The sequence below is a fragment of the Microtus oregoni genome, unplaced genomic scaffold (genome assembly GCF_018167655.1).
Source record: "Microtus oregoni isolate MIOR12 unplaced genomic scaffold, Mior012 000013F_ref0000133, whole genome shotgun sequence".
NCBI classification, from domain to species: domain Eukaryota; kingdom Metazoa; phylum Chordata; class Mammalia; order Rodentia; family Cricetidae; genus Microtus; species Microtus oregoni.
The window spans coordinates 1,245,550-1,271,605 of NW_024543072.1; the positions used below are offsets into that span (position 1 = coordinate 1,245,550).

General features: G+C 41.0%; 1 protein-coding gene across 3 annotated transcripts; it reads left to right on the forward strand.

Annotated features, from left to right (window-relative positions):
• Positions 1-25,635, forward strand: LOC121455000 (serine/threonine-protein kinase Kist). 3 transcript variants are annotated; one of them, XM_041662463.1, is made up of 8 exons: positions 1-431; positions 2,279-2,571; positions 3,197-3,388; positions 6,149-6,243; positions 7,657-7,733; positions 7,862-7,960; positions 9,778-9,866; positions 25,547-25,635. In XM_041662463.1, exons 1-8 carry the CDS (start codon positions 164-166, stop codon positions 25,610-25,612), a joined length of 1,179 nt encoding a protein of 392 aa, XP_041518397.1. In that variant the 5' UTR covers positions 1-163; the 3' UTR covers positions 25,613-25,635. The 3 variants fall into 3 exon arrangements, with proteins under 3 accessions (XP_041518397.1, XP_041518396.1, XP_041518398.1); XM_041662462.1 differs by lacking the exon at positions 25,547-25,635 and adding an exon at positions 13,812-17,249; XM_041662464.1 differs by lacking the exon at positions 25,547-25,635 and adding an exon at positions 13,056-13,174.
• The last annotated feature ends 421 nt before the right edge of the window (positions 25,636-26,056 follow it).

Consider the following 26,056-nt stretch of genomic DNA (forward strand, 5'->3'; position numbering starts at 1 on the left):
TCCCGCTTCCGGTGTCATGGCGGCCTGAGGTCCCGGGAGTCGGTACTGGCTCTGCGAGCCCCTCCCTGCGGAGCGGCGGGTCCGGGCGGGGATGTGACGGCGGGAGCCGCGGGCCTGCCTGGCGCGTCGTGTCGGCTCGCGTGTCCTCGCCCCAGCCCACACCATGGCGGGGTCCGGCTGCGCCTGGGGCGCCGAGCCGCCGCGCTTCCTGGAGGCCTTCGGGCGGCTGTGGCAGGTTCAGAGCCGCCTAGGCAGCGGCTCGTCGGCTTCGGTGTACCGGGTGCGCTGCTGCGGCAACCCGGGCTCGCCCCCCGGAGCCCTCAAGCAGTTCCTGCCTCCGGGAACCACCGGGGCTGCGGCGTCGGCCGCAGAGTATGGTTTCCGCAAAGAGAGGGCAGCGCTGGAGCAGTTGCAGGGTCACAGGAACATCGGTAATTGTGGCCGTCTCCCGTCTCTTGCCCAGGTCCCGCTCCCAGCATACCTGTCCTCAGCGCCGCCCTCGCCCCTCCGGCCCTTGGTCCTTTTAGGTGGGAGGAGAGGATTGGGCCTCACTGGTTTATCGCCCGCTGCAGGTCCCTTTCCCCTCCGCCTTTCCTTTGCAGCGCTCTGAGGTATGGTGGAGGTGATTATCACATAGCAGTGCTTCGGTTTTCAGCCTATACTTAGTAGCATATAGAGAAATGCCTTCGGCAGCGAAAGGCATTCCTTTGCTAGGTTGTCATGTCTTGAGTGGAAATTTTTGCATCTTTTCCTTCCAATAGAAAATGGAAAATATTCTAGGACTGTGGCATCCAGTGACATCAGTGACCACTTATGACATACTAGCAACTCAAATGCTACATATTTAGTGTGGATTTGAGAGAGGGGATATCGTATTACCTACAAGTTGTGGAAGAGTGAAATTTAGGAGCTCTGTGTTTGCTCCAGTAAGACTTTCGTGACTCAGATATTCAGAATGCAAGCTTGTATTGGCTATACATCGTGGTATACAGAATCCATGGATAAATTGAAGACCTTCTTATAATACATCTTTGTTGGCAGAAGAATTTTCGGATACTAGTGTTTTTCTTTTGTTAAGCTTGCTAAGTGGAGTATCACCATAACCTTGATGTTTGTCAGGGAAAATTCGTGCAAGCCTCCTTACTTGTTGATTCCCTGCGAGATTACATTAAAATGTTATCTGCAGCCACGCGGTGGTGGCACACGCCTTTAATCCCAGCACTCGGGAGGCAGAGGCAGGCGGATCTCTGTGAGTTCGAGACCAGCCTGGTCTACAGAGCTAGTTCCAGGAGAGGCTCCAAAGCCACAGAGAAACCCTGTCTCGAAAAACAAAACAAAACAAAACAAAACAAAAAAATGTTATCTGCAATGTCTTGATTTATTTATTTACTATTTAAGATATGAATCAACCAATCAATTTGTTTTTAAGGGTTACTTAATATTATGGTTTTTACTTTAAATAATTTTTTCTTGACATCTTAAGTGCATATTCACCCACTACTGCCATATACAGCATTTTATTTAATTTAAATAACCCCACTGTCCAAAGAGTTTACTCACTGGAAAATAGTGGAAGTTTCTTGCTGATCATAGTTATCCTTATCTGGGAGGGAGCAAGAGGTAGCTCAGCTGTTTTTGTAGAGGACCCGAGGTCGGTTCCCAGTCTTGCTGGAGATTTGGGGGCATACTGCCTCAGTGGTCACATGACACTGGGGAAATGCTTGAGGACAATTTCTTTGGGAGTTTAAAAGAAAAATCCCAGGGAAGGCAAGCTGAAATCTCAGCAGCTGCTCTGAGGAGGAGAAAATGAAAATAAAAGAAGAAGCCATGTTGCCAGTGGCGAGCCAGTGTGGGGGCCAGCCGTGTTTGGTAGGGAGATGGGGTGGTCACACAACCACAAAGCCTGGAGGTCCCTTTAAGAAAGTGATTAAGAAAAGCATGGTTTGTTTTGCAAGAGACAGGGGCAGGAATTCTGGGGAAATAAATATCTCATGAAAGGACTAATATACCTCCTACCTCTTTAGCATGGCTAGGGCTAGACCCTTAGACCGTCATCGACCCACCAACTGGATTAGCTCTTAAGGGGGTAAATAAGGTCTACCTAGAGGGAAATTCCATTGTTTTACTATAATAGTAGCTCTCACATGTGTGTGTGCGCGCACACACACACACACACACACACATAAAAATTAGATTTTATATAGAAGAGGTAACTACTTTGGTAGTGAGTTACTATGAATTTGACGTTTAAAGTACTGTAATTTTTTTCTTTTTGTAGTGACTTTATATGGAGTCTTTACCATACACTTACCTCCAAATGTGCCATCACGCTGTCTGTTGCTTGAACTCCTGGATGTCAGTGTTTCGGAATTGCTTTTATATTCCAGTCACCAGGGTTGCTCCATGTGGATGATACAGCATTGTGCCAGAGATGTTCTGGAGGCCCTTGCTTTCCTTCACCACGAGGGCTATGTCCACGCAGACCTCAAACCACGAAACATTCTGTGGAGTGCAGAGAATGAGTGCTTTAAGCTTATTGACTTTGGACTTAGCTTCAAAGAAGGCAATCAAGTAAGATTCTTTTCTTCTCCATTATAAATTCTGATGATCCAAGCCAAATGTTTTTAATAACAGTGGCAGTTTAGAGACTAAAGGGACACTTGCAAAGTACCGCGGTGCTTCTGAGAGAAATTAAAAGAACTTCAGTGATGCTCTGTGAAACAAGGACATAAATTTGGGTCAGGTAGAAGGAGTTAGTAAGTCTCCTGAAAGCTCAGAAATTAATAAGCTTGCTTAGCCCACATAGAAAGCTTTTCTGTCTGTCAGCATTAGGTGAGTTGCCGGGTTGCTGTTCCTGTTTCTTTGGTGTTGGGACTCTTATCCATGACTGATGGCAGATGTGACAATTCAGGCAAATCCCTATTTCTCTATGATTTATCAGGGTTTTGCAGAGGGTCTTTATCATAATAGGTAAGAAACTGTCTTTAAAAAAACAACTTCTTTTTGAGCAACTGTATGGAATGCGTGCAGCTTTTCTGTGCTAACCTCACTTAAAAGGAGCTGAAGGATTGTGGTAGATGAGGACTAGAGCTTATGGTGTTGGTTTTGTCGGTCACTGCTGTGCCTTTAAAGAATGATAGAGAAGGATGGAAAGTGAGAGCCTTCTTATTGCTGCAGTGTGTCTTCATCTTCGTAGGATGTAAAGTATATTCAGACAGACGGGTATCGAGCTCCAGAAGCAGAACTGCAAAATTGCTTAGCCCAGGCTGGCCTGCAGAGTGATACAGAATGTACCTCAGCTGTTGATCTGTGGAGCCTCGGAATCATTTTACTGGAAATGTTCTCAGGAATGAAACTGAAACATACAGTCAGATCTCAGGAATGGAAGGTAAAGTGCACGAGGGTTTTGCTTTGGGGTCTTCATCAGTTTAGTAATTTGCTTTATGATGTTTTCTTTGGTTTTGGTCAGAGAATCTGATTGCCTCCTCTCCTTCATGTTTTCTATGTACTTCAGTGCCTCTCCTTATTCCTACAGCTTCAGATGCACTGACTTGCTGCCTCGCAGCTGTTCATCTAGGTCCTGGGGTATAGTAAGCATTTGCTGAAATGTCTGAATGTATTTTCCCAAACTGGCAAAAGAAATTCCCTGATCATGGTGGCACACGCCTTTTGTCCCAGTACTGGGGAGGCAGAGACAGGTGGATCTCTGTGAGTTAGAGGCTAGCCTGGTCTACAGAGCTAGTTAGTTCTAGGACAACTAGGGCTCTAAACCTTGTTTTGAACACCCCTTCACCCCCAAAAAAGAAATTTCCTTTGTTGATCAAGTTAGTTATCTTAGCTTTAGAAATATTACTAGCAAAATTATAGGTATTAATTTAAATAATAGTCTTTTTATAATGCTTTACGGTTAAAAGGTACTTTATAGCACAATCTTGTTAACTTTTCTGAACAGTCCTATTGGCTGCTAGAGTTGTATAATATAGCTGGTTCCAGGTCATGTGTTAGCTTCTCTTTCTAGAAGCTTTCCATAGCACCATAGTACTTTGTGTTTATTACTGTTCCATAGGCTGTTATACATTCTGCACTGTCTAGTTAGCTTATGTGACTGGTATAGCGATTACTGCTTTTGTTGTATTGCGGGAGCATGGTTTTAAATTCCAAACCTCAGACTTTGAAATGAATTTTTTTTTTTTTTTTTTTGGTTTTTCAAGACAAGGTTTCTCTGTAGCTTTTGGAACCTGTCCTAGAACTAGCTCTTGTAGAATAGGCTGGCCTCGAACTCACAGAGATCCACCTGCCTCTGCCTCCCGAGTGCTGGGATTAAAGGCGTGTGCCACCACCGCCCGGCTGAAATGAACTTTTGTATGTCTCTAAGTTAGGAATTCATCCTAATTAGTTTTCTAGATGTATTGTCATGTTTTATTATGATGATGTTCTCAGTATCTCTGTATGTAATACTTTGACATTATCGTTGAATCTGGTTTTAAGCAATAAGTATTTGAAATTAAATATTTTAATAATAAATGTCTAGCTGCCAGGCAGTGGTGGTGCATGTCTTTAATCCTAGCACTCAGGAGGCAGAGGCAAACAGTTTTTTGAGTTCATGGCCAACCTGGTCTACAGAGCGGGTTCCAGGATAGCCAAGGCTGCACAGAGAAATGCTGTCTTGAAAAAGCATAAACAAACAAACATCTAACAAATAGTAGGTGGCCATTATAATATAGTTTCATTTGTGCTAAACCCTAGTCACTGATTTCTGGTTTAGTGATTCTTGGAAAGAATACACTAACTCTCTAGTGGGATTACCTTAAATTTATTATTGGCCCAAAAAATGACATATATGGGCATAAAACCAATGTTATTTTCTTTCTATTAATGATATTTCCCAATAGCTAACAAGCCAAGTGTTCTTTAGTGTCTATCTGAATATGGGTCAGCCATTTAAATTAGCTTAGACTGTGTTCAGGCCCTTTGAACTGTATCTAGTTGGCCCAGAGCACGTCAGAGATAAGTCACACTCAAATCTGTGTGAAATTTGGAGGCATGACATATACTAATGGAATCTCAAATGTATGTCTCTCTAGGTAAAGTGTCATAATCTGTTTTATCACCTTCTGCAGAGGCAAAATTGCCAAGCTTGTGTGAGCATAGATTCTGAAGCTCAACTGTATATTACTTTCAACTCTTACTAAGTTATTTAGGTTCATTAAACCTTTTACTTTCCTGTAATGTAAGAAGACTATGAATATAATATCTTATAAGAGTACTAAAACTAAAAAAGAAATGTTGGCATAGTTTTTCAGCATAGTGTGTGGTCCATGGAAAGTAACCAGTAGATCCTAGTTATTGTGGATGTCTGAATGTTTGTTATTTACACAGTTGTGCATTCTGAGTTAGTATAGTATTCACTGCATATTGTTAGTTACATTTTTATATCTAGTGGAAATAATTATTTTGGATCACAGTTTCAGAGGGATTGGTCCCTGCTGTCAGGAAGAGTGTAGCAATGTGGCAGGGCAGTTTGCATCCTGGTGGCTAGGAAGCCGAGAGGGGGCATTCTAGTGCCTGGTTGGCTGTCTCCCTTTTTCCTTAATTCTGTACTCAAGCCCGTGAGATAGTGCTGCCTACATGCTGTGTAGGCCTTCTCCCTTCAGTTAATCTCTGGACATACACTATCAGGTGTACCCAAGAAGTATACCTTACCAGTGTCTTCAGTGATTCTAAATTGACATTGAAGATTAACCATCACAGTGCTCAAGGAGCAAGTGCTATCTATCGGCTACAAATGGAATGTGGATAATGTAACAAAGGCAACAACATTCTCATGCTTCCTCCTTTTTCTCAGTGACAGTTTATTTCACCTAAATACTAACAAAGACTCATCATTAGGCACTATGACCCACCTATTACAGTCATTCATAAAATTTCATCTCAATGTGATTTCTTGAGTTTTGAAGATGTTAATAGTGCCAGGTATTATATTAATTAGTGCCTCTAGAAATTCACTATAATGCAGTCTCCTCCATTAAGATTATAAGTTCTTGGAAGAGGTATCGCATGTTACTCATGGAATAGTGCCACGTGGCTACTGCTCAATAAATGCAAGCTGAGATGAATAACCTAAGGAAGACTTTTATCCCTCTTTTAGGCAAACAGTTCTGCTATTATTGATCATATATTTGCCAGTAAAGCAGTGGTGAATGCCGCAATTCCAGCCTATCACCTCAGAGACCTTATCAAAAGGTATGTTAGACGTAGTATAACTTGCTTTTCAGACTTTACCAGTTAAAGTATTTTTTTTCCTTTTTAAATTTGTATTTGTGTTACTGATTTAATCCCTCCAGGACAGTAGCAGGAGGATCTCTGTGAGTTCAAGGCCAGCCTGGTCTACAAAGAGAGTTCCAGGCCAGCCAGAGCTACTTAGTGAGACATTGTCTCAAAGCAGAGCAATTAAGATAGCCTTTCTAGTTATATAAGTGTCATTCTTCTGCTGTTTTTATGTAATATTAAAGAAAAGCCAGGCATGATGGTGCATGTCTGTAATCCCAGTGTTTGGGAGGTGGAGGCAGGAGAGCTGTAGTTTGAGGCTGCCTTAAACTACTCGTGAGATGTTGTCTCATAGCCACAAAAGAGAGGGGAAAAGGTGTGTTTTTTCCCTATCCTGCAATCTGACTCTTCTTCCTTGGTTTTGTTCTAATAAATCTTACTTACCCTCTGTCTGTCTTCCTGTCTTCCCCCATTTTAATCATTTGAATTCTTTTCCCAATATTTTTTTCTCACTGGAATTTTCCATGTGTCTTGGCTGCTTATTTTAGGAAATCCTAGTTTCTGGGTTACTCTTGCTCTTAGGATTTCCCAGAGACTCATTTATATTTACCTGGTATAAGTGCAGTAGTCCCTTGTAGTTTAATCTGCTTTTTTAAAATTGGCTTGCTGCACTTCCCAATGATATCTGTTTGGCTTGTTGTTTTGTTCTCCTGTCTTACTTTCTTTTGTTATTCTCTACTTTCTTATAAATGAAATATATATCAATAGTCTGTTTCTGGTTTTTTTTTTTTTTTTTGGTTTTTCGAGACAGGGTTTCTCTGAGGCTTTGGAGCCTGTCCTGGAACTAGCTCTTGTAGACCAGGCTGGCCTCGAACTCACAGAGATCTGCCTGCCTCTGCCTCCCGAGTGCTGGGATTAAAGGCGTGCGCCACCATCGCCCGGCCGTTTCTGGTATTATTGCCTATAAATTTTTACATAAAATTGTTTTAAGATTAGGAGAATTTGGCAAGATTCAATTACCCTACTACTATCTTCTGGTTTTTGTTTTTGCTTTTTGTTTGCCTGGTTTTTTTTTGTTGTTGTTGTTTTGTTTTGTTTTTTGTGCTATCTCAAACATTTGTCTAGCCCCTGCCCCACTGTGCTATAGCGTGTGCATTGCTTTCCTGTTTCATTTTTTAGTTAGAAACATTAAATCATAGCATGATACTATGTCAGAAATGTCTCATGGTTTTGTTACTCAGGTGATCTTTCTGTTCTCCACGGGGGAATGATTCAGTAATCCACGAGAATAAAGGAGGTGCTGAGATGAACACTGAGTTTGTTTTGTCTTTCTGATAGTTTTACTTTCAGAAGATCTGGCAGTAATCATAATGACTTGTTATGTTTCAGCATGCTTCATGATGACCCAAGCAGAAGGATTCCTGCTGAGATGGCATTGTGCAGCCCATTCTTTAGCATCCCTTTTGGTAAGTTGTATCTGTCATTATGTCCCCTCCCCGGTCTTTTGGCAATTATCTGTATATATTCTCAGGTTCCTTATTTGATCAGGTCCTCAGTTTATTACATTTAACCATACTGTCATGAACCTTCACAGCCCCTCATATTGAAGATCTGGTGATGCTTCCAACTCCAGTGCTCAGACTCCTCAATGTGCTAGATGATGATTATCTTAAAAATGAAGATGAATATGAAGGTTAGTGCTTTCCAAATTTCACTGTAGTGTTTCTTACACACACAATATGACCAATGTCTGTATAATTTGAATTTTATTCATAGGATTCTTCTGTTTTTTTCTAAACACAAAATTTTTTTCTTTTTTTTTTAATATTTATTTATTAAGTATACAGTATTCTGTCTGCGTGTATTCCTGCAGGCCAGAAGAGGGCACCAGATCTCATTACAGATGGTTGTGAGCCACCGTGTGGTTGCTGGGAATTGAACTCAGGACCTTTGGAAGAGCAGGCAGTGCTCTTAACCTCTGAGCCATCTCTCAGCCCCCTCTAAACACAAAATTTAAACAGGCCATTGAACTCTGTGATGTCTCAAATATTTGTGATTTGTAGATTCATAAAGTCATTTGGACTCTGACATTTTAGTTTACCAAATTAATATTTACCCATAAGATTGTCTCTGATCTGTTTTCTGTCCCTCCTCTGTGCTGTCATTTATGTTTTCTCTCTCTTCTCTTTGTCTCTCTCTCTCTCTCTCTGCGCCTTTTAACAGTCTTTTCATTCAAACACATGGGATTATTTCTTGTTTTTAATACAAGAGAAACACATACAAATGACAACAGAAAAAGGGTGCTCAGCCTAGCTTGAGTTATAAGTGAGGGCTTTCACTGAAGTGGTTACAGCTGAGCTCAATGATTAGTTACCTAAAAGGTGAGTGGTAGGAAGAAGTAACATCAAGTAGAAAGTGTGCCATGTTCAGGGGGCAGCAGCTTGGCATGATTGTATCTTAACTTACTTGTGGAAAACAGTTAAAATTGTAACAGTAGCCAATGTGCACATACCTAACAGGCTTGATGACTGTGATTAAGAATTGGATTGTAGCATGCTTGGAAGAATGCATAGTAGGCACCCAATAAACATTTATGGTAGAAAGGTGTGAGTTTATGTCAGTTCAATCCAAACTGCTATGTCTTTGTTGCTGGGCACAGAAACAGCAAAAACTATAGGGAATAGGAAAACAAATTTTTGATTACACTGCTTAAAAGAGTTTATGTTAGACCCTTAGGAAAGACAGCCTGATAATTGTAACAGCATTGCAAGTTTATGTCAGTTTTGACCTAGCAATGGTATTTCTAGAATATCAGCTGCAAGAAATAATGAAGTGAAATTAATTGTAAATAGTATTGTCTACAATATCAAGAACTTTTGAAATAGTTGAGTAGTCATCAGTTGGGAGACATTGGGTAATTTCTTGAATATAGTAAACTGTCCAAAAGTACATAGTCATAAAACCAAATGAGAATATTTCATTTAATAATATGGAAAACTGTCCAGAGAGGTGGATCAGCAGTCGCATGGCAGCTCACAGTGGTCTTATAACTCCAGTTCCAGAGGATCCAGTGCCCTCTTTGTCCTCAGGGGCTCTGCAGTCACATGTTGCACATGTATATCTGCAGTTAAAACACTTAAATAAACTAATTAAATTAAGTAATAAGTTAAAATAAATATAAAATCTAGAAAACTACAAAGATATACTTAAGAAACACTAAAGTGGAAATTGTTCCTTAAACTACATAAAATTATATTTGCTTGTGTGCGCTGATAACACTCTGGCAGATACAGTAGTAACTTCATGGTGCTGGTTGACTTTAACAGGAAAAACAGAATGACAGTTGGGAAGTTTAAAACATTAAATATAGACTATTAAATTGTTAATGCTCTGACTTTATATATTTTAAGCTTTTTTTCCTAAGGTAAGGAAAATAGCTTCCCTACTTAGCTGTGTGTCCCTGCATTCTCACGTGGCAACCGGCCTGCTGTTATGTGGTTCTCTCACCAGATATTGTAGAAGATGTCAAAGAGGAGTGTCAGAAATATGGACCAGTGGTTTCTCTGCTTGTTCCAAAGGAAAATCCTGGCAGAGGACAAGTAAGCCATTTTTTATAATTGCAGAATTATTTGGAGACTATTAAAATTGTGTGTTAGATGGGTTCTGTGGGAAGGTGTACAGAATTTTTTTCGGTATAGATTATAATTACTTTCTTAGGCTTTTTACCCATCTAGAAATTTTACAGTATATTTGACTTTTGTAGTCACTTAAACTCTGTTTTTAAAAAATGTACTTTTGAGCCATTGTAGACAGTGACACAAGCTGAATTGTGTGTTCATTTCGATTAGGTTTAATTAGAGAGCTAATTGGTTCAATTTTGTTCATATTAAGTACACTTGAAAAACCAGTTGGATTAGGTTCTGACTACAATAAAAATGATTAGTGATGATTTAAAGAAATACAGCATTGCTGGGTGGAGACTCATTCCTGAGCGGTGTCTCAGTTTGACCAGCCTGTGATGGTCCATACGTCCTCAGTCAGTTGTCTGGGTGAAAACTGTGATCACATCATTTTTATTAGAAGGTCTCTCTCTAATAAATCACAAGGAAAAAAGGATAAGAACATGCAAATGCTTTGTTTATGTTATTTTTACTTTTGGAGAAACGGAACATTACTCTAATACATTTCAGGTCTCTCCTCTAGTCGCTATTAACATTCAAGGCATATCACTTTGAGGGAACTGCCCTGTAGAGTGTAGACTGTGTAGCAGCAGCCCCTGCCTCTGCGCAGCGGTTGCCACTCTTACCCGACCGTCTCCCAGTGGACATGTTCATCTGGAGTGGTGCCATCACTTGACTATGTACTCTACCAAATCCTCCTGTTCCAGCATCCTGAGTGCTAGAATTACAGACGCATGCCACCACCATGCTGCTGATTGAAGATAATATCTTATAGCTCATTGGCCATTTGGAAATGCTTTTATTTCAATTAATAACATATTTTAGAAATGAGGTCTCTGAATAGCTGACAAGTATCATTTTACCTAACTTTTTATTTTCATTTTCGTGTGTGTGTGCGTTTGTGTGCGTGCATGTTTGTACATTTGGAGGCCTAAGTCTGATGTTGGGAATCATTCCCCATTTCTTTTCCTCTTTATTGTGGCAGGGTCTCTCCGTTAAACCCAGAGCTTGCAAATATGGCTAGTCTTGTTGGACTGGCTTATTCCAGGGATTTCTGGCCCTCTGCCTTCTGAGGATGAAATTAAGACAAAGCAGCATGGCTGCCTGTCATTTTACATGGGTTCTTGGGATCCAAACTCCAGCCTTTACTGTTTAGGGCAAGTAATTTGACCAGTGAGACATCGATATATATATATATATGGCTAGTGTTATTATTGGTTAATCTTTGCTTTGTCTTCAAGAGCAGTGCATACCTTAAACATAGTTATATTGAAGGAGCAAAATTAGTACCACCTCTCCACTTTCCAATATATATATATAAACTTAGAAAATTCTATCAGAGGTCCAAATTCTTTAGGTATAAATTTATACATCAGCCGTGTGGTGGTGGTGCGCGCCTTTAATCCTACCACTAGGGAGGCAGAGGCAGGAGGATCTTTGTGAGTTCGAGGCCAACCTGGTCTACAACAGTTAGTTCCAGGACAGGCACCAAAGCTACAGAGAAACCCTATCTCAAAAATACAAATATGTATACACACACACACACACACACACACACCATGCTTAACAGAATACTCGCATGAGATGGTATGACTAATCATAGGTCACCTAGGAATATTCCATAAAAGATTGGGTATTAGGGGCTGAGGATATGGCACAGAGGGGAAAGGACTTGTTGTCCAAGCATGAAGACCCATTTACATCACTAATATCAATGTAAAAAGCCAAATGTGTTGTCATGTACCTACAATTCCAGCACTGAGGAACCAGAGACAGGAGAATCCCTGGGGTTTTTTGGTCATCCATTGTAGCTAGACAGTGAGAAATAAGTCATTTAAAAAAAAAAAAAGGTGGAAAAGTGATTGAGGAAGACACCTGTCCTCAGCCTCTGGCCTGCACCTGCACCCCTGTGCACACGCACAGAGACAGACACACACACACACACGTATACACATGCATGCATATGAAGCTCTATTAGAAATGTTTTTTTATACTCCATGGAAGCGAACTTGGCTTTTTTTTTTCTTTCTTTTTTTTTTTTTTAATGAGAGAAGGGTTCCTGTACAGGGAGAGGTGAAAACTGGGAATGTGCCTGAATTTGTAGGTGAATTAGTTTGAAAACACAGAAGAACGTGTATAAAAGAGTTAGGCATGGTGGCACATGCCTATCATCCCAGCATTTGAGAAGCAGAGGCAGAAGCAGAAAAACAAGTTGAAAGGTTTCTTGCTACATAAAATATGTTTAGGCCAGCTTGGGTGACTTGGGACCCTGTCTGAACCTAACTGGAAGGTGAGGATCCATTTTCACATTGCTTTCAAAGGCCTCTGAATTTTTTTGTTTGCTTGCTTGCTTGCTTTCCTTCTTTTCTTTCTTTCTTTTTTCCTTCTTTCCTTCCTTTTTTCCTTCCTTCTTCCCTTCCTCCCTCCTTTCTTCCCTCCCTCCCTCAATTCTCATTCTCTCTCTCTCTCTCTCTCTCTCTCTCTCTCTCTCTCTCTCTCTCTCTCTCAAGACAGGGTTTCTCTTTAGCTTTGGAGCCTGTCCTGGAACTCACTCTGTAAATCAAGCTGACCTTGAACTCACAGAGTTCTGCCTGCTTCTGCCTCCGGAGTGCTGGAATTAAACGCGTGCGCCACCATCGCCAGGTGGTAATTCTTGACATAATGAGTAAGTGACAGAGAGAGCAGAGAGGCAGTTCTTGAATCTAATTAGTTTTCTGATGTGTGGGATAACTGAAAACAAGTCGTTCCAAATCATTCCCATTCCCTGTCCTTTTGCTTAGGGCAGCAAAGAGAATGTCCATGGTTCCTTGTTCCAATCTCTACTTTTGGGAAGGATTCAGATGCTCCAGGAAAGGAAATCACTGGGTTTGAACTTCTTTATTATAGTTTCAGTCTGTAGTTTGTATAAATATTTTGACAGGCATAGTTGCTAGTAGCTTTGTTCAGATATTTTTCTATCACGTACTTCTACGAGTGTAGATTTCTTTATTGTGGTGTTAGTTTCTCTCTGGGCTCTACATCCTTACCTGGCTCTGTCATCTACTACTTCTTACTCCTTTGAGTTTCACTAAAACTCGTATGCTTTTTCACCTAACTTGTCTTTGATAGCTCTTAAGAATTTGATGAATTGAGCTGAGTTCTAAGGAAGTGTTTTAACCTACTATAAAGTGTGCTCAGTGGATTATCAGCATTGCCATCAGAGCTTGTTAAGAAATGTGACGAAGCAGACACAGGCAGGTAGGATGACTTGGGGTAGAGGTTTTTGTGGGTAGGCTAGATGGCCTAAGTTCAATTGCAGGATCCTATAAGGTGGCAGGAGAGAACTGTCTCCTGAAAGTTATCCTCTGGCTTACACACACACACAGAGAATTAATTTCTAAAAAAATTACAGACACTGAAGCTATACTTTGAACTAATAGAAGCAAAGTCTGTATTTTAACAAAATCCCCAAGTGATACACACTTGTGTCATTTAATAATAGGAAATGGTATGAGAAATGTATTTCTGTGATTTTGTTGTGCAAACTGATACACAGCACACTTATGCTTGCATGCTAGAGCCTACAAAACACCTAGACTGCATGTTGTAGTCTGTTGTTGCTGACCTACAAACCTGGGATATTACTAGCTTGAATACTGTAGGCAGCTGTGATACACAGGTAAACACTGGTGTAAATGCCAGAAAGGTACAGTGAAATACCAGGCAATATGAATTTCCAACTCAGTTATGATCTTAAAGGACCAGTGTCTCACATGTCTTTAATTAATGTTTTTCTGTATCATGTAACTGGGTAGACATTAAAGTACTGATCGAAATCTGAACTCACTGCTGTGAAATGATGCTGTCTTCTCTAACCTCCCGCAGGTCTTTGTTGAGTACGCAAATGCTGGGGATTCCAAAGCTGCTCAGAAATTGCTGACTGGGAGGATGTTTGATGGAAAGTTTGTTGTGGCTACATTCTACCCGCTGAGTGCCTACAAGAGGGGATACCTGTATCAAACCTTGCTTTAATTAGTAACCTAAGGACTATTTCCTGTTTCTCCTCTTCCATTTCTTGGATATTCCACAGCTGAATGCAGGAGCACCCCTTTACCCATTTTAAAGGGTACCTTGTACATTTATTTAATCCTACTAATGTGCAGCCATTGCCCAAACAGTGACTGCATTGCAAACATTGGCATTGAGTAGGACAAGACCTCTCAGCTATACATTGAGGGGGTTAGAGCACCCATGTGGGCACCCTTAACTTGTGCAGTAGGGCAGGTGCTGCTCTTTAGTATGTAACCTAAAGAGATGTCATTTCATGTGATGATGAAGCAATGATGAGTAATTTGTCATAGTGAATATTATTAACAAATTTGTTAGGGTTGGTGACATCACAGATTATTTGTTTGTATTGTCAGGTGTATCTCATTGTTATTCTAGCTGGCACTGGATGCTCTAATAATGTTAAGTCATTGTCAAGCAGCAGTTACCTACCGTGTTCTTAACAATGAGTTGTGAATTTTTCTAAGGGAGTACTGTAGAACTTAATATTCCTCTGAAGAAACTGCAGTGAGCCTATCAATGTTTTTAAAATTACTATTAAGGCTTTTACAATAGAAAGCTGATGCTTGATCTTGCACAATTTTTATGTCTAGTATGTGTGCTTGAGTGGGTGTGCAGGTGTGAAAGAATAGAGAAATTGGAGTCAGTGTACTTTATAGTGTGAGTTTTGTGAGCTAATACAGTCTATAACCATTTCTTCCTGCCTGTTTCACACTTGTGAGACTTGACAAACAGGTTTCTCGAAAGTTGGTCTGACTGATAGAATGTAAATAACAAAAAGTGCAGAACAAACTGGAGTCTAGACCAGGGTTACACTGAAACTCTTCCGAGTGACTGGAACAAAGAAGGTTTTGTACATGTAAATTATCCCAGTCTTTGGTCTACTTTAGACCCAAGATTAACTCATCTTGTTTTGTACTGAACCTCTTGTGATAATTGTAAAATTTCTTCAGATATAGTTTTTTTTTTTCTGCTGTAATGGGAAATTGAGGTGGATCAGAAAAAAGTTTGTTGTATAGTGAAGGGAAAAGAGAAAAGTGCAAAGAAGGTAGTCATGGATCCTTTCCTCCCTGTGTCCTCCCTGCTGCCCTGCACCTTCATCCCTTGTCCCCTTTGCCTCTGTCTGCAGCTGGAGGGCTTTTGACTGTAACGGAGTAAAGAAAGGTTGGGATATTATGAGGTGGAAGTAGAAAGGAATCAAAACTGAGTTTCTAAAAGCTCTGTAGTGATCTGATGTGTCCTTGTTTAGAGGGCGCCTGTTGTCATGAGTTTGTGGGCACAGATGGACTGTGGCTTGAGGATTGTGAGCGTGGATTCTTCCTATTCTGTAGTGGGTTGCTTTGAAAGCTGTAACTTAGTAAAGCACTGGAAGTACAGAATAACCCACAGACTGTACACCAGTTTGGAATTTTCCCAGTCTCCTTACCTAAATGAAAGTTTTATTTATTTATTTTTCCTTAGGAAAGAGCATGTGTCTTTCCCTGACAGCAGCCTGCTTATATAGTCTTCTCGTGTCCGAGCCATGTACGCTCCTGAAAGCTCCATTACAATTTGCATTTTAAAGGATGAGTTATTTTACCCTGTTGAAAAATACATTGTCCAACATTTGTTAGTAAAATCAAATTATTCAGAGCTCCCTCTTATGAGGTTAAATTTGTTTTAAGGGGATTATGTCATAGTCTTACATCATGGTCCCTGATATGTTATTTAGATAGAAGGCTCTTTGAGAATTGATTGGGTGGTTTTCAAGTCAGAATTAGAGAGCATGTACTGTGAAGCCCTTTGCTTTCCTAGAGCATAAATATTTACATCAGGGACTGCTTCTGTGGTCACAGGGTACAAGTGAGTTCTTTGGAAGAGCAAGTATGGTTGACATATGTTCCCCTGTCTCACAAAAAAGACCCTTGCAAATAAACTGCAGATAGGCTTCCAAGCTCTGTCGGGTGGATGCTGCTAACATTTCTGCACTTAGCCTTCTGTAATCCTCATCAGTGCAAATGTACTTATAAATGTGTGTCGTGTTTGACTCTGTAGACTTACTGCAGACGATGCTAATTTGATTTTGAGGAAACTAAGGAAGTAAATGGTGGGCCCAAGTAAATGTATTGAATTAAATATTTTATATTGAAGCCACAAAATTGAAAACAAAGGCTACCCTCCTATAATTTAAACCATTGTTTGCTAGTTCTTAGCCCATTTACCAAAGAGGACAGCTGCATAGTCTCCCTCCTCTGATACCATGAGGACTTTCTTAAATAGGACCAAATGTTATAAAAGATGTAATTTTCACAATAAATATATGCACAGAAATCTTAATTCTTTGAAGTTATTAAAAACCTAGAATTCTTTTACCAGGCAAGGTAAAGAGGCAAGGATTCATATAAGCACCTTTCTCTGGGGGCAAATTTTATCTCAGGTAGTTTTTCTTTCCCTATTTTAGTATTTGTGCTTCCATCCCTCTTGCCTTCCCGCTTCCTTCCTTATTCTTCCATGGTACTACTCTACTGCGGCACATGTCCCAGATCAGGCATAGAAAGTGATTGCCCCCTGGGGAATTTTGCATTCTTGAGAAGTATTTGGAGGAGGTGGCTAGTAGCCATGATAAAAACTCTAATACTATATTTAGAAGAGAATAGTAGTGTTGGGCACCTCAGTATGAGGTTTATTAGCACTGGATACCCTCCTTCCTTTGTGGCCATTAGCACAGCAGCTATCTTTGGGAAATCTCCCTTTGTGCTGTCTCCTGAGCTAAGTTTACAGCTGCTTTTAGAATCATATGACTAATATAGTTTTACTCATCTGCCTCTGTTTTCATTGAGAGAAGCACAGCCTTCTCTTTCATCTATAGCTGCTAAAGAGTGTTGAGATATGTTAACCTGCCACCAACCATGCTGCCTCACAGAGAAGTGCAGAAGAATTGCGGGTGTCTTATTACACTGGACTTTCCCTCAAGTACGGGCTTCAGCTGCGGAGTAACTTTAAAGGCAGGTTAGACTATTCATCAGAACTGTTTCATGGCTCTTTTGAATTTGTTGATCAAAGGCAGGTGGCGAACAGTTTGTTATCATTTTTGGTAGTTCTCACTCTGACTTCTTAGGCCTATTGTACATAGCATTGTATTTTTCAGCAGTTTTTGAAAATGAGCATCGTCATAGAACAGCATAGTGGGTGAGGGAATCAGTCAGGGAGACCCTTGTAGCCGTGTGGTCTACCGACTCTTACTCAAAGAGTACGGGCTAGCTTTTTTTTTTTTCAGGTTAGGGTACAGGTAGGATCACATCGTGACTTTCCATCTGTTGGATGTGTAGCTGGCTCATATGAGCAAGTGCCTTGTGTTTCCTGGTGAATATTAAACCTCATCTGGGCAAAAGCTCCAGGTGACGACTACACTGTCACTTTTCTTGGAATAACTTGGATTGAGTCATGTGAGTCCAGAATTTCCTTGGCTTACTTAAAAAGTATGTATGTGTAAAACTATTCCTACTTGATATATCTCAGTATTGCATGTGGATGGAAAGGTCAGTTATCCAGCACATCGAATTCTGAGATCTCGTTCCATTTGTTAGGGTTCTTTCCTCAAACCTTATTGCTCCAGCTCTCTCTATTTCTTGTAAATTGTGGTCACATACAGACCAGTCCTTGGTCACTGCTAGCTCAAAAGAAATCCTGTTTCTTGAGGTGCTCAGCTTTCGCCTTTCTTTTGAGTAGGGGTCTGTGGTCTTTCCACCTGGTGTCCTAACTTCCTCAAAGAACACCCTGATCTTGAGTCTCTGTCATGTGGAGCTCATCTGGGTGTGTTTGGATTTTTAGATTCTTAATCATGGAGAAGCTTGGATATTTTAGTTTTTAGAGTCCCGCCCCCCCCCCCCCCCATTTGTAATGAATTTTGATCCTTTCTTCACCTGATACCACAGGATGGATCATGATTTTTGTCCTTCCCAAAATGGTGTTCACTATGTCTAAAGTTGTCTGGTGACTAGTGCTTCATACCATGACCAGCAGCTGGCAGGTACTAGATATTTAAGAAGGTAAACAATTTAGACTATTTTTGCTATGACTTTAAGAAGAAATGAGCTGTCAAAGAAATACATATATGCCAGGGAGCATTTAGAATAAACAGCTTTTTGGAGACAGGGTTTCACAGTGTAGCCTAGACTGGCCTCCAGCTCAGGATCTTCCTGTCTCAGCCTCCCAAGTGCTGCTTATCACAGTGTGCACCATCATGCCCAACTCTTGTAGGAAACTTTATAGATGATCATTAAGGGAATTTTTCAGGATATAAGACAAACACAAAAGTTTACACAAATTTTGTTATCCTGATAAACTATTATCTGTAGCTCAGCACTTTCCCTGCTTCTTGTGCTGCTTATAGGAATGATTGCTTTAAATTTGCTGTTTTTGTGCCTTTCAGAGAGTTGTAGCCAAGGCAGTTGTGTTTGTTAACACCATTTTAAATGCTGGCGTTCCTGGGAACCTCATTAAACAATTGCATGAGTATTAAACTAGGTAGCTGTCACAACAGTGTGAAGAGAAATTGATGTGTGTTCTGTGAACGGAGTTTCTAGTGTTTAATGAAAAGGTAACAAGACATGCTCTTACTTGCCTGAGTGACCATTATTCTCTGTTGTGCAAAAGACAGCTTTATTCTACTTCTCTGTATAATGAAAGCAAGTTACATTCTGAGAAGAAAACTGGAATTGTTTACTTTTTTGTTTGTTTCTTACTGAGCAACTTGTGTAGACAGGCTACTACCACCTGCAGCCACTATTATAAGGGAGTGTACCTCTAGTAATTCTTCAAGATCCTCCATTGGGGGGCTGGGGTTAAGAGCACCGACTGCTCTTCTAGAGGACCTGGGTTCAATTCCCAGCATCCACACGGTAGCTCACAACTGTCTAACTCCAGTTCCAGGGAATCCAACACCCTCACCCAGACATACTTGCAGGCAAAAACAGCAATGCACATAAAAAAATAAAATAAAATCCTTGGTTGGAATCACTTTCCTTTTCTCTGTCAGCTCCTCTCAGAATCTCTTCAGTTACTTGAATTACATTTACTGTGTTATTTTATTAGGCGGGTCACCAGAAGGCTGTCAAGAGTTAAGAGTAAGGAAGAGAATGATTAATATGGATAGAGAAAAGAAGAAAGTGACTCACTTACTTGCGTTAGTTCACATAACTTCCGCATACAGTTCACAATCTAAAAATCTAGGTTATTACCTGTAGCATGAAAACATTGCCTTTCGGACACATTCCTCATCCTTGTTCCCCAGCAGATTGTTGTCAGGGTTATGAGGCCAGATTAAATATCCATATTGAGTTTGTCCTAATTTTGTAAAGTATTTGATTCCAGCTCTGGGCATTTGTGCTTTATTACTATTGCAAATTGAGACTCAGAAGGAAGCTGAAGGTCAGCATCTGTCTTCCTTCTGCACAGGAAGTGAGTGGCATTAGTATGCACTAACTGCAGAGTTACAGCACCTTGTGAAAAGAAGTGTAAGTACTGTTTATTATTATGTTAAAAACCTTAATCTTCACGTCTGTAATTAGCAGAATATAATCTTTTCCATCAGAATTTATTTTTCATTCTTCATTCTTTATTTTGAAAAATCTTAAAATACTTTAACATTCCTTAATCTCCTTTAAGTAGATTCAGATCTGGGCTAGAAGGCTTTTTTTCCCCTCCTAAAAAGGGCTCTATCTTTTCCATCTTTTTTGTCACTCCTAGGAATTCCTTTATTATCAATACCTTTTCATGGTTTCTGAACTTGAGACTATGTCGGCACCGGAGTGAATGGTTCTGAATATGAAAACCTACTACTGCTTTCCCTTGCAAACATGCTTTGGGCATAGAAGGTCTGGTTAAAAACACGTGAAAGATCACCTAACCAAAGCCAGTTCTAAGGCGTTGGCTCCTGCTGGGCTACCTTCACCTCAGAAGACAGGAGCGCGACAGTGCGCAGCGAGGGGCCGTCTCTGACAGTCTACCCCATGTGCCAGTAGTGTGTTGGTCTTGGCACTTCTTGATGCCATGATTCTGTTTTTCATGGTGTTTTACTGCTTGTGAATGGTTGGGCTTTTGTTGTTGTTTGTTTGAACTAAGTGGGACTATAAATGTAGATAGATGTGTTTTAGTACCAAGGTGTTCTTTTTTCAAATCCCTAAATTTCTGATTTCCATACCACTCTTTCAGACGTCTGTTTTCTTACTGATAGCAGAGGACTTTATCTCCACCTCCCTATAAAGTGTGAGCACTGTGTTTCAGCGAGCTGCATTGCGGACTTCTGCTGAAAACTCCTCTGTAAACACAATTGCCTTGTTGAGTTTTGTTGTGAACTGACTCACCATGCGATGCACTGTTGATAGCTTCCCGATGTGTGGTGGATAAGAGTGATAAAAATAAAGCTTACGAAAAAAAGAACTGCTCTTTTGTTTCTTTTTCTTCTTTTTAATAAGATAGCATTTCATGTAGGTCAGCTGGCCTTCAATTCACTATGTAGCTGAGGCTGGCCTTGAACTCCTGATCCTTCTGCCTCCACCTCAAGTCCTGGGATTACAGGTCATTGCCCTAATTTAATTTCAGAGGTTTCCGACAGTAATTTTTCCCAGCATGCATAAGACCCTAGGTTTAACTCATTAAAATTTCCCCAGATCTGGACAGATTGTTCAGTGGTTAGAATTTGCTGCTCCCTAGAGGACCCAGATTTGGCTCCCATAATTGTTTATAACTCCATAGCTCCAGTTCCAGGGTGTGCTGCCCCCTCCTGGCTTCTCTAAGCAGCAGAAACATACACACACCACATATATGTATGTATATGCATACATACACATACTCAGACACACACACACATGTGATGGAGTAAATAACTACTTTCCCTGCAAATCATGATAGAGGGAGAGCTGACACTCCACAGGATGTTCTTTGATGCACATGTATGTACAGGCATGTGCACACATGCAACTAAATAAATGCACACAAAAAACTATATATGTTTAATTTTAGTAACGACTGAACCCAAATTAACAATACTAAATTGTACTTTTTAATTTTGGAAAAATATGATATTGCAGAAATAACCTGGTTCAACAAAATCCACGGTTGGGAGATTTGCATGCTAATCTGTGTTTTAGCAGAGTGGATTGCTTTAATCAAGTGATGTTATTTTGCCAATAGTTGTATGTTTATGAGGAGTGAATGAAATAGCGTGATAGTAATGATTCGTGAGAGTATATCAGTTAGGTGGCAGACACATTTTCCAGAGTTTGGGTCATATTTAATGTTCTGAGATTCAATGTCTCATGAAACTGAGCCAGTTTTCTATGATTTAGGAGGAATACTGGTACCTTAAAAAAATAATCTGAGGCTAGGTGGTGGTGGCGTACACCTTTAATCTTAGCACTCGGGAGGGAAAGGCAGGCGGATCTCTGAGTTCGAGGCCAGCCTGGTCTATAAGAGTTAGTTCCAGAACAGCTAGGGCTGTGACAGAGAAACCCTGTCTCTAAAAACCAATAATAATAATAATATGAATGAAATCAGCAATTTCAGTGTTGAAATCAACAATTCTCATGATAGACCACGCGATAGAGTCAGTTCAGAGAGCTTTTGAGAACATCGCTGCTGTGCCCTGCCTGAACTAGTCTGTATGAGGTCTAACTAGTCTGTGTGAGGTCTAACTAGTCTGTGCCCTGCCCTAACTAGTCTGCGAGGTCTGAGACTGCATCTCTGACTTGTTCACAGGTACAGCCACTGCCTGCCTGGAGCCACACTTAAAACTGTTGTATCCTTGTTCTAAGTGCAACCCTGGTTGCAGGCTAAAAAAGCAGAAACAGTACTAATTCTCAAGCTACCTAGGACCCCCTGACACTTGAGACTACAATAACAACCATTCACACAGGTCTTTTGGGTTGTTTTAAGTGCAATATCTCCCCTCCATTTAATCTTAGACCTGCTCTAACTCTGAGTGCAATAGCTAGTACTCATTCCTCATTCGATTTTTTCTTTTCTTTCTTTTGGTTTTTCAAGACAGGGTTTCTCTGTAGCTTTTGATTTCTGACCTAGAACTAACTCTTGTAGACCTGGCTGGCCTCAAACTCACAGAGATCCGCTTGCCTCTGCCTCCCGAGTGCTGGGATTAAAGGCGTGTGCCACCACCACCCAGCCTTCATTGTATGGTTGAAGCGGGTTCACGTGACCTAGGGTCTGGTCTGTACAGTGAACGTCTAACATCTCATGTGTTTGTTTTTCCTTTCTCGTATATGTGTGGTGTGTGTGAGGCTGTGTGTGCAGAGGAGGTGTGCATGTGTGCGCACGTGTGTCAAGGCCTAAGATTGATTTGAGGACTCTATCTCAATCACTCTTCCACCTTAGTCTTTGAAAAGGGTGCCCGGTCAATTCCAAAGCTTGTTAATATGACCAGTCTGGGCTAACCACCTTGTTCTGGAGATCCTTTGTCTCTGCCTTCCATGGCTGGAATTACAGGTGAACTGCCACACCCACCCATCATTTATGTGGGTCCTAGGGAGTCCCAGGTCCAGCCCTTTTGCCTACAGCATAAATGCTTTAACCGCCGAGCCATCTTGGCAGCCTTCGTGCTGTGCTCTCTGCACCACTGCTCAGTAGAACCCCGTTTCCTCATCCGCCTTTCCATTTCCTGTGCAAACACGTCAGTCCCTGGACCCTCCTTTCTACTGCTGCTTTCAAGGCCCAGCTGCTGCCAGTTTTATACACTCTGCTCTCCACTGCTGTTTGCCTTCTTTAAAAAAAAAAAAGTTTTATTTAACGTGTGTGTGCGTGCACGCACGTTTGTCCACAGAAGCCAGAAGAGAGCATCAAATCCCTTTGAGTTGGAGTACAGGCAGCTGTGAGCTACTTGTGGGTGTGAGGAACTGGAATTGGATCCTCTGCAAGAGCTGCAAGTACACTTAATCACCAAGCCATCTCTGCAACCCCTTTGCATTTAACAATAAGCCTGGCCGCACTGCACTATTTCCTGCTTTTAAATACATTGCATTTAGCTGGCGTGGTAGTGCACGCCTTTAATCCCAGCACTTGGGAGGCAGAGGCAGTTGGATCTCTGTATTTGAGGCCAGCTTGGTCTACAGAGCGAGTTTCAGGACAGCCAGACTACTACACAGAAAAACCCTGTGTTGGGAAACAAACATTGTTTTTGCCCATTTGCCTTCTAGTTAGTGATTTAATCCTCTTACATTGTTAGTGAGGCTTTTCACAATCTAGCCCTGCCTGCCAGTCCAACCTCAATGCCTGTGTCTTTCCCATCTTGTTCTTCACGCTTCAACTAATGCGGAACTACTCACATTTCTGCTAATTCCGAATTCGTTCCTGTGGTTTAGCCCTCTCACCTTTCAGCTCCTTGCCCTCTCACCTTTTGTGTGATGGAATCCTATTTATTTGTGCATATATTTAGGTACATAATTGTATTTATATTTGGTTTTGTGTGTATGTTTTCATGTATTATGTACATGTTTGTGGATACGCTTATGTATGTGTGTGGTTTTATTGTGCATGTGATTATGCATGTGTATTTGCATGATGTATTTGTATATATATACTTGTGTACGTGCGTATGCGTGCGTGTGTGTGTGTGTGTGTGTGTGTGTTGGGTCTGAGCTCCAATACCACAAAAGGAAAAAGGTCACAGGGAATTGGGAAATTAAAGACCTAAGGAGCCATAGGCAAATTCGATATGCTTTATTTACTGAAACACAGGTAGATGCTGGCAGGTACCCAGAACACATCATCACACAGCCTGCACAGAATTAGACACACAGGCCAGTAGATAGACAGCTGAAGCTTTTGCTCTCTAGGCTGTATTCAAACAGAATCATACAATAAGTGGCATTTTTCCAGGAGTAGTTATATAACAGAGTCACTGGCTCTCTGGCCCTCTGGCTGTCCAGTGTTAGCCATCTTTGTCTCATCCTGGATAGTCAAATGAGCACATGTATCTAAACTCTAATTGTCCTTTATGACCTTCTATTCCCGATAGTGTGTGCACACATGTTTCTACATACGTGAATGTGTTTATATGGGTGTGCTAGAGGGTTTATGTATGTGCGCTTGTACATGCGCTTGTGTGTTGCACTTTTGTGTTGTGTTCGTGTGCATGTGTGCCCTGTGTTTGTGTATGTGGGAAGGTGAAAGAGCATGTGTTTCTGTGAGTGTGCCTGTGTGTATGTGTGTGTGTGTGTACAGGTGGGCCAATATGAAATTTTGTGTCTGTGTGCCAGGAGAATGGCATGCTGAAATGACGTCTATTTCAGAGGCTGTGCTTAGAAATATATTTTAGTTGGATAAGGTAGAGTTTGCCTGTAATCACACCATTCAGAAGACTGGGGTAGGAGCATGGTGGGTCCAAGTCCAGCTTAGGCTGCATAGTGAGATACCGTCTCAAAAACTAAATCCCATGTACACGTATATTTTTAAAGGAATATCTGAGTATAAGAGGAAAAAGAACAAATATGCGGCAAAGAATTATCATACTTGACAAATGCCCTAGTCCAGTGCAGTGAGCATTTAATGATAAACTTTAAAGTTTTTACACAAAATTACAAGACAAATAACGCTGAGCACATGTTTGGCAGTCACCCCAGACAGAATCTCACCCCGCTGTGGTTTCTGATGGATGGCTCAGTGTGACTCAGGCATTCCAGTCCTTCCTTGAGCTAAGCCTAGGAATTACTCCCCTGTTCTTGAGCAAAGCCAACGGGCATCATGACGTTGCTCACCAGTGGCTGGTTTTTCCCACGCGGAAATGGAAACACTGAGTGTGGATGCTTCACACGTCTGGAGTAAAAGCCATGTAATGCTTGGTTGCTAGAGAGACGTTTTCTCCTCATTAATACATTTCATTTTATTTATATGATTTAATCATATTTAATAATCCTAAGACGGACATTTCTGTTTTTACCACGATAACCAAAAGATCATTTCTACATTCACTGAAGTAAACATTTAACTTCCTAAGTATTTTAGTGTCCTAAGTGAGTTGCCTTTTTTTTTTTTTTTTTTTTTGGTTTCTCTGTAGCTTTGGAGCCTGTCCTGGAACTAGCTCTTGTAGACCAGGCTGTCCTCGAACTCACAGAGATCCACCTGCCTTTGCCTCTCGAGTGTTGGGATTAAAGGTGTGAGCCATTGAGTTGTATTTTTTTATCTTTTCCCTTTACATTTATTTTTCTTCTGTGCTTTTGTTCTGGTCTTTTATTTTAAAGATTTATTTATTTATTATGTATACAACATTCCTTCTATGTATGCTTACATGCCAGAAAAGGGCACCAGATCTTATTATAGATGATTGTGAGCCACCGTGTGCTTGCTGGGAGTTGAACTCAGGACCTCTGGAAGAGCAGTCAGCGCTCTTAACCTCTGAGCCATCTCTCCAGCTCCCTTGTTCTGCTCTTTTGAGGTGACCATATTCCTTCAGGATTCACAAAACACAGGCAGACATTTATTTTATACCAACTACTTGTTACATTCCATGTGCCATGCTCATAGGTCAAAGCCCGACCGGATGTTTTCACCTCTGTGTCTTATAGCTGTTTCCGTCTCCATTCATCATCTCTCCTCCTCGACTATCAACAACACAAAGACATGCTAGCTGACGTGAACAGTTAACAAAAGTCTGCCATCGGGATCCTTGAGTTTATCAGGTGTAAGAATAGCAGTGCGGCGCTGGAGAGATGGCTCAGAGGTTAAGAGTACTAGTTACTCTTCCAAAGGTCCTGAGTTCAATTCCCAGCAACCACAGGGTGGTTCACAGCCACCCATAATGAGATCTGGTGCCCTCTTCTGGTATACCTGCAGGCAGAACAGTATATACATAATAAATAAATCTTTTAAAAAGAAAAGAAGAAGCAGAAGACGAAGAAAGAAGAAGAGGAGAAGAGAAGAAGAGGAGAAGAAAAGGAGGAGAAGGAGAAGAAAGAAGACCCCACTGTGCCATCCTCTCATTCTCCCGTTCCTCATTGTCAACATGCAGTCATAAGTCACCCACATCTTAGACTTTAAATGCCCCCAAATATTATTGATTTGTATCTACTACTATT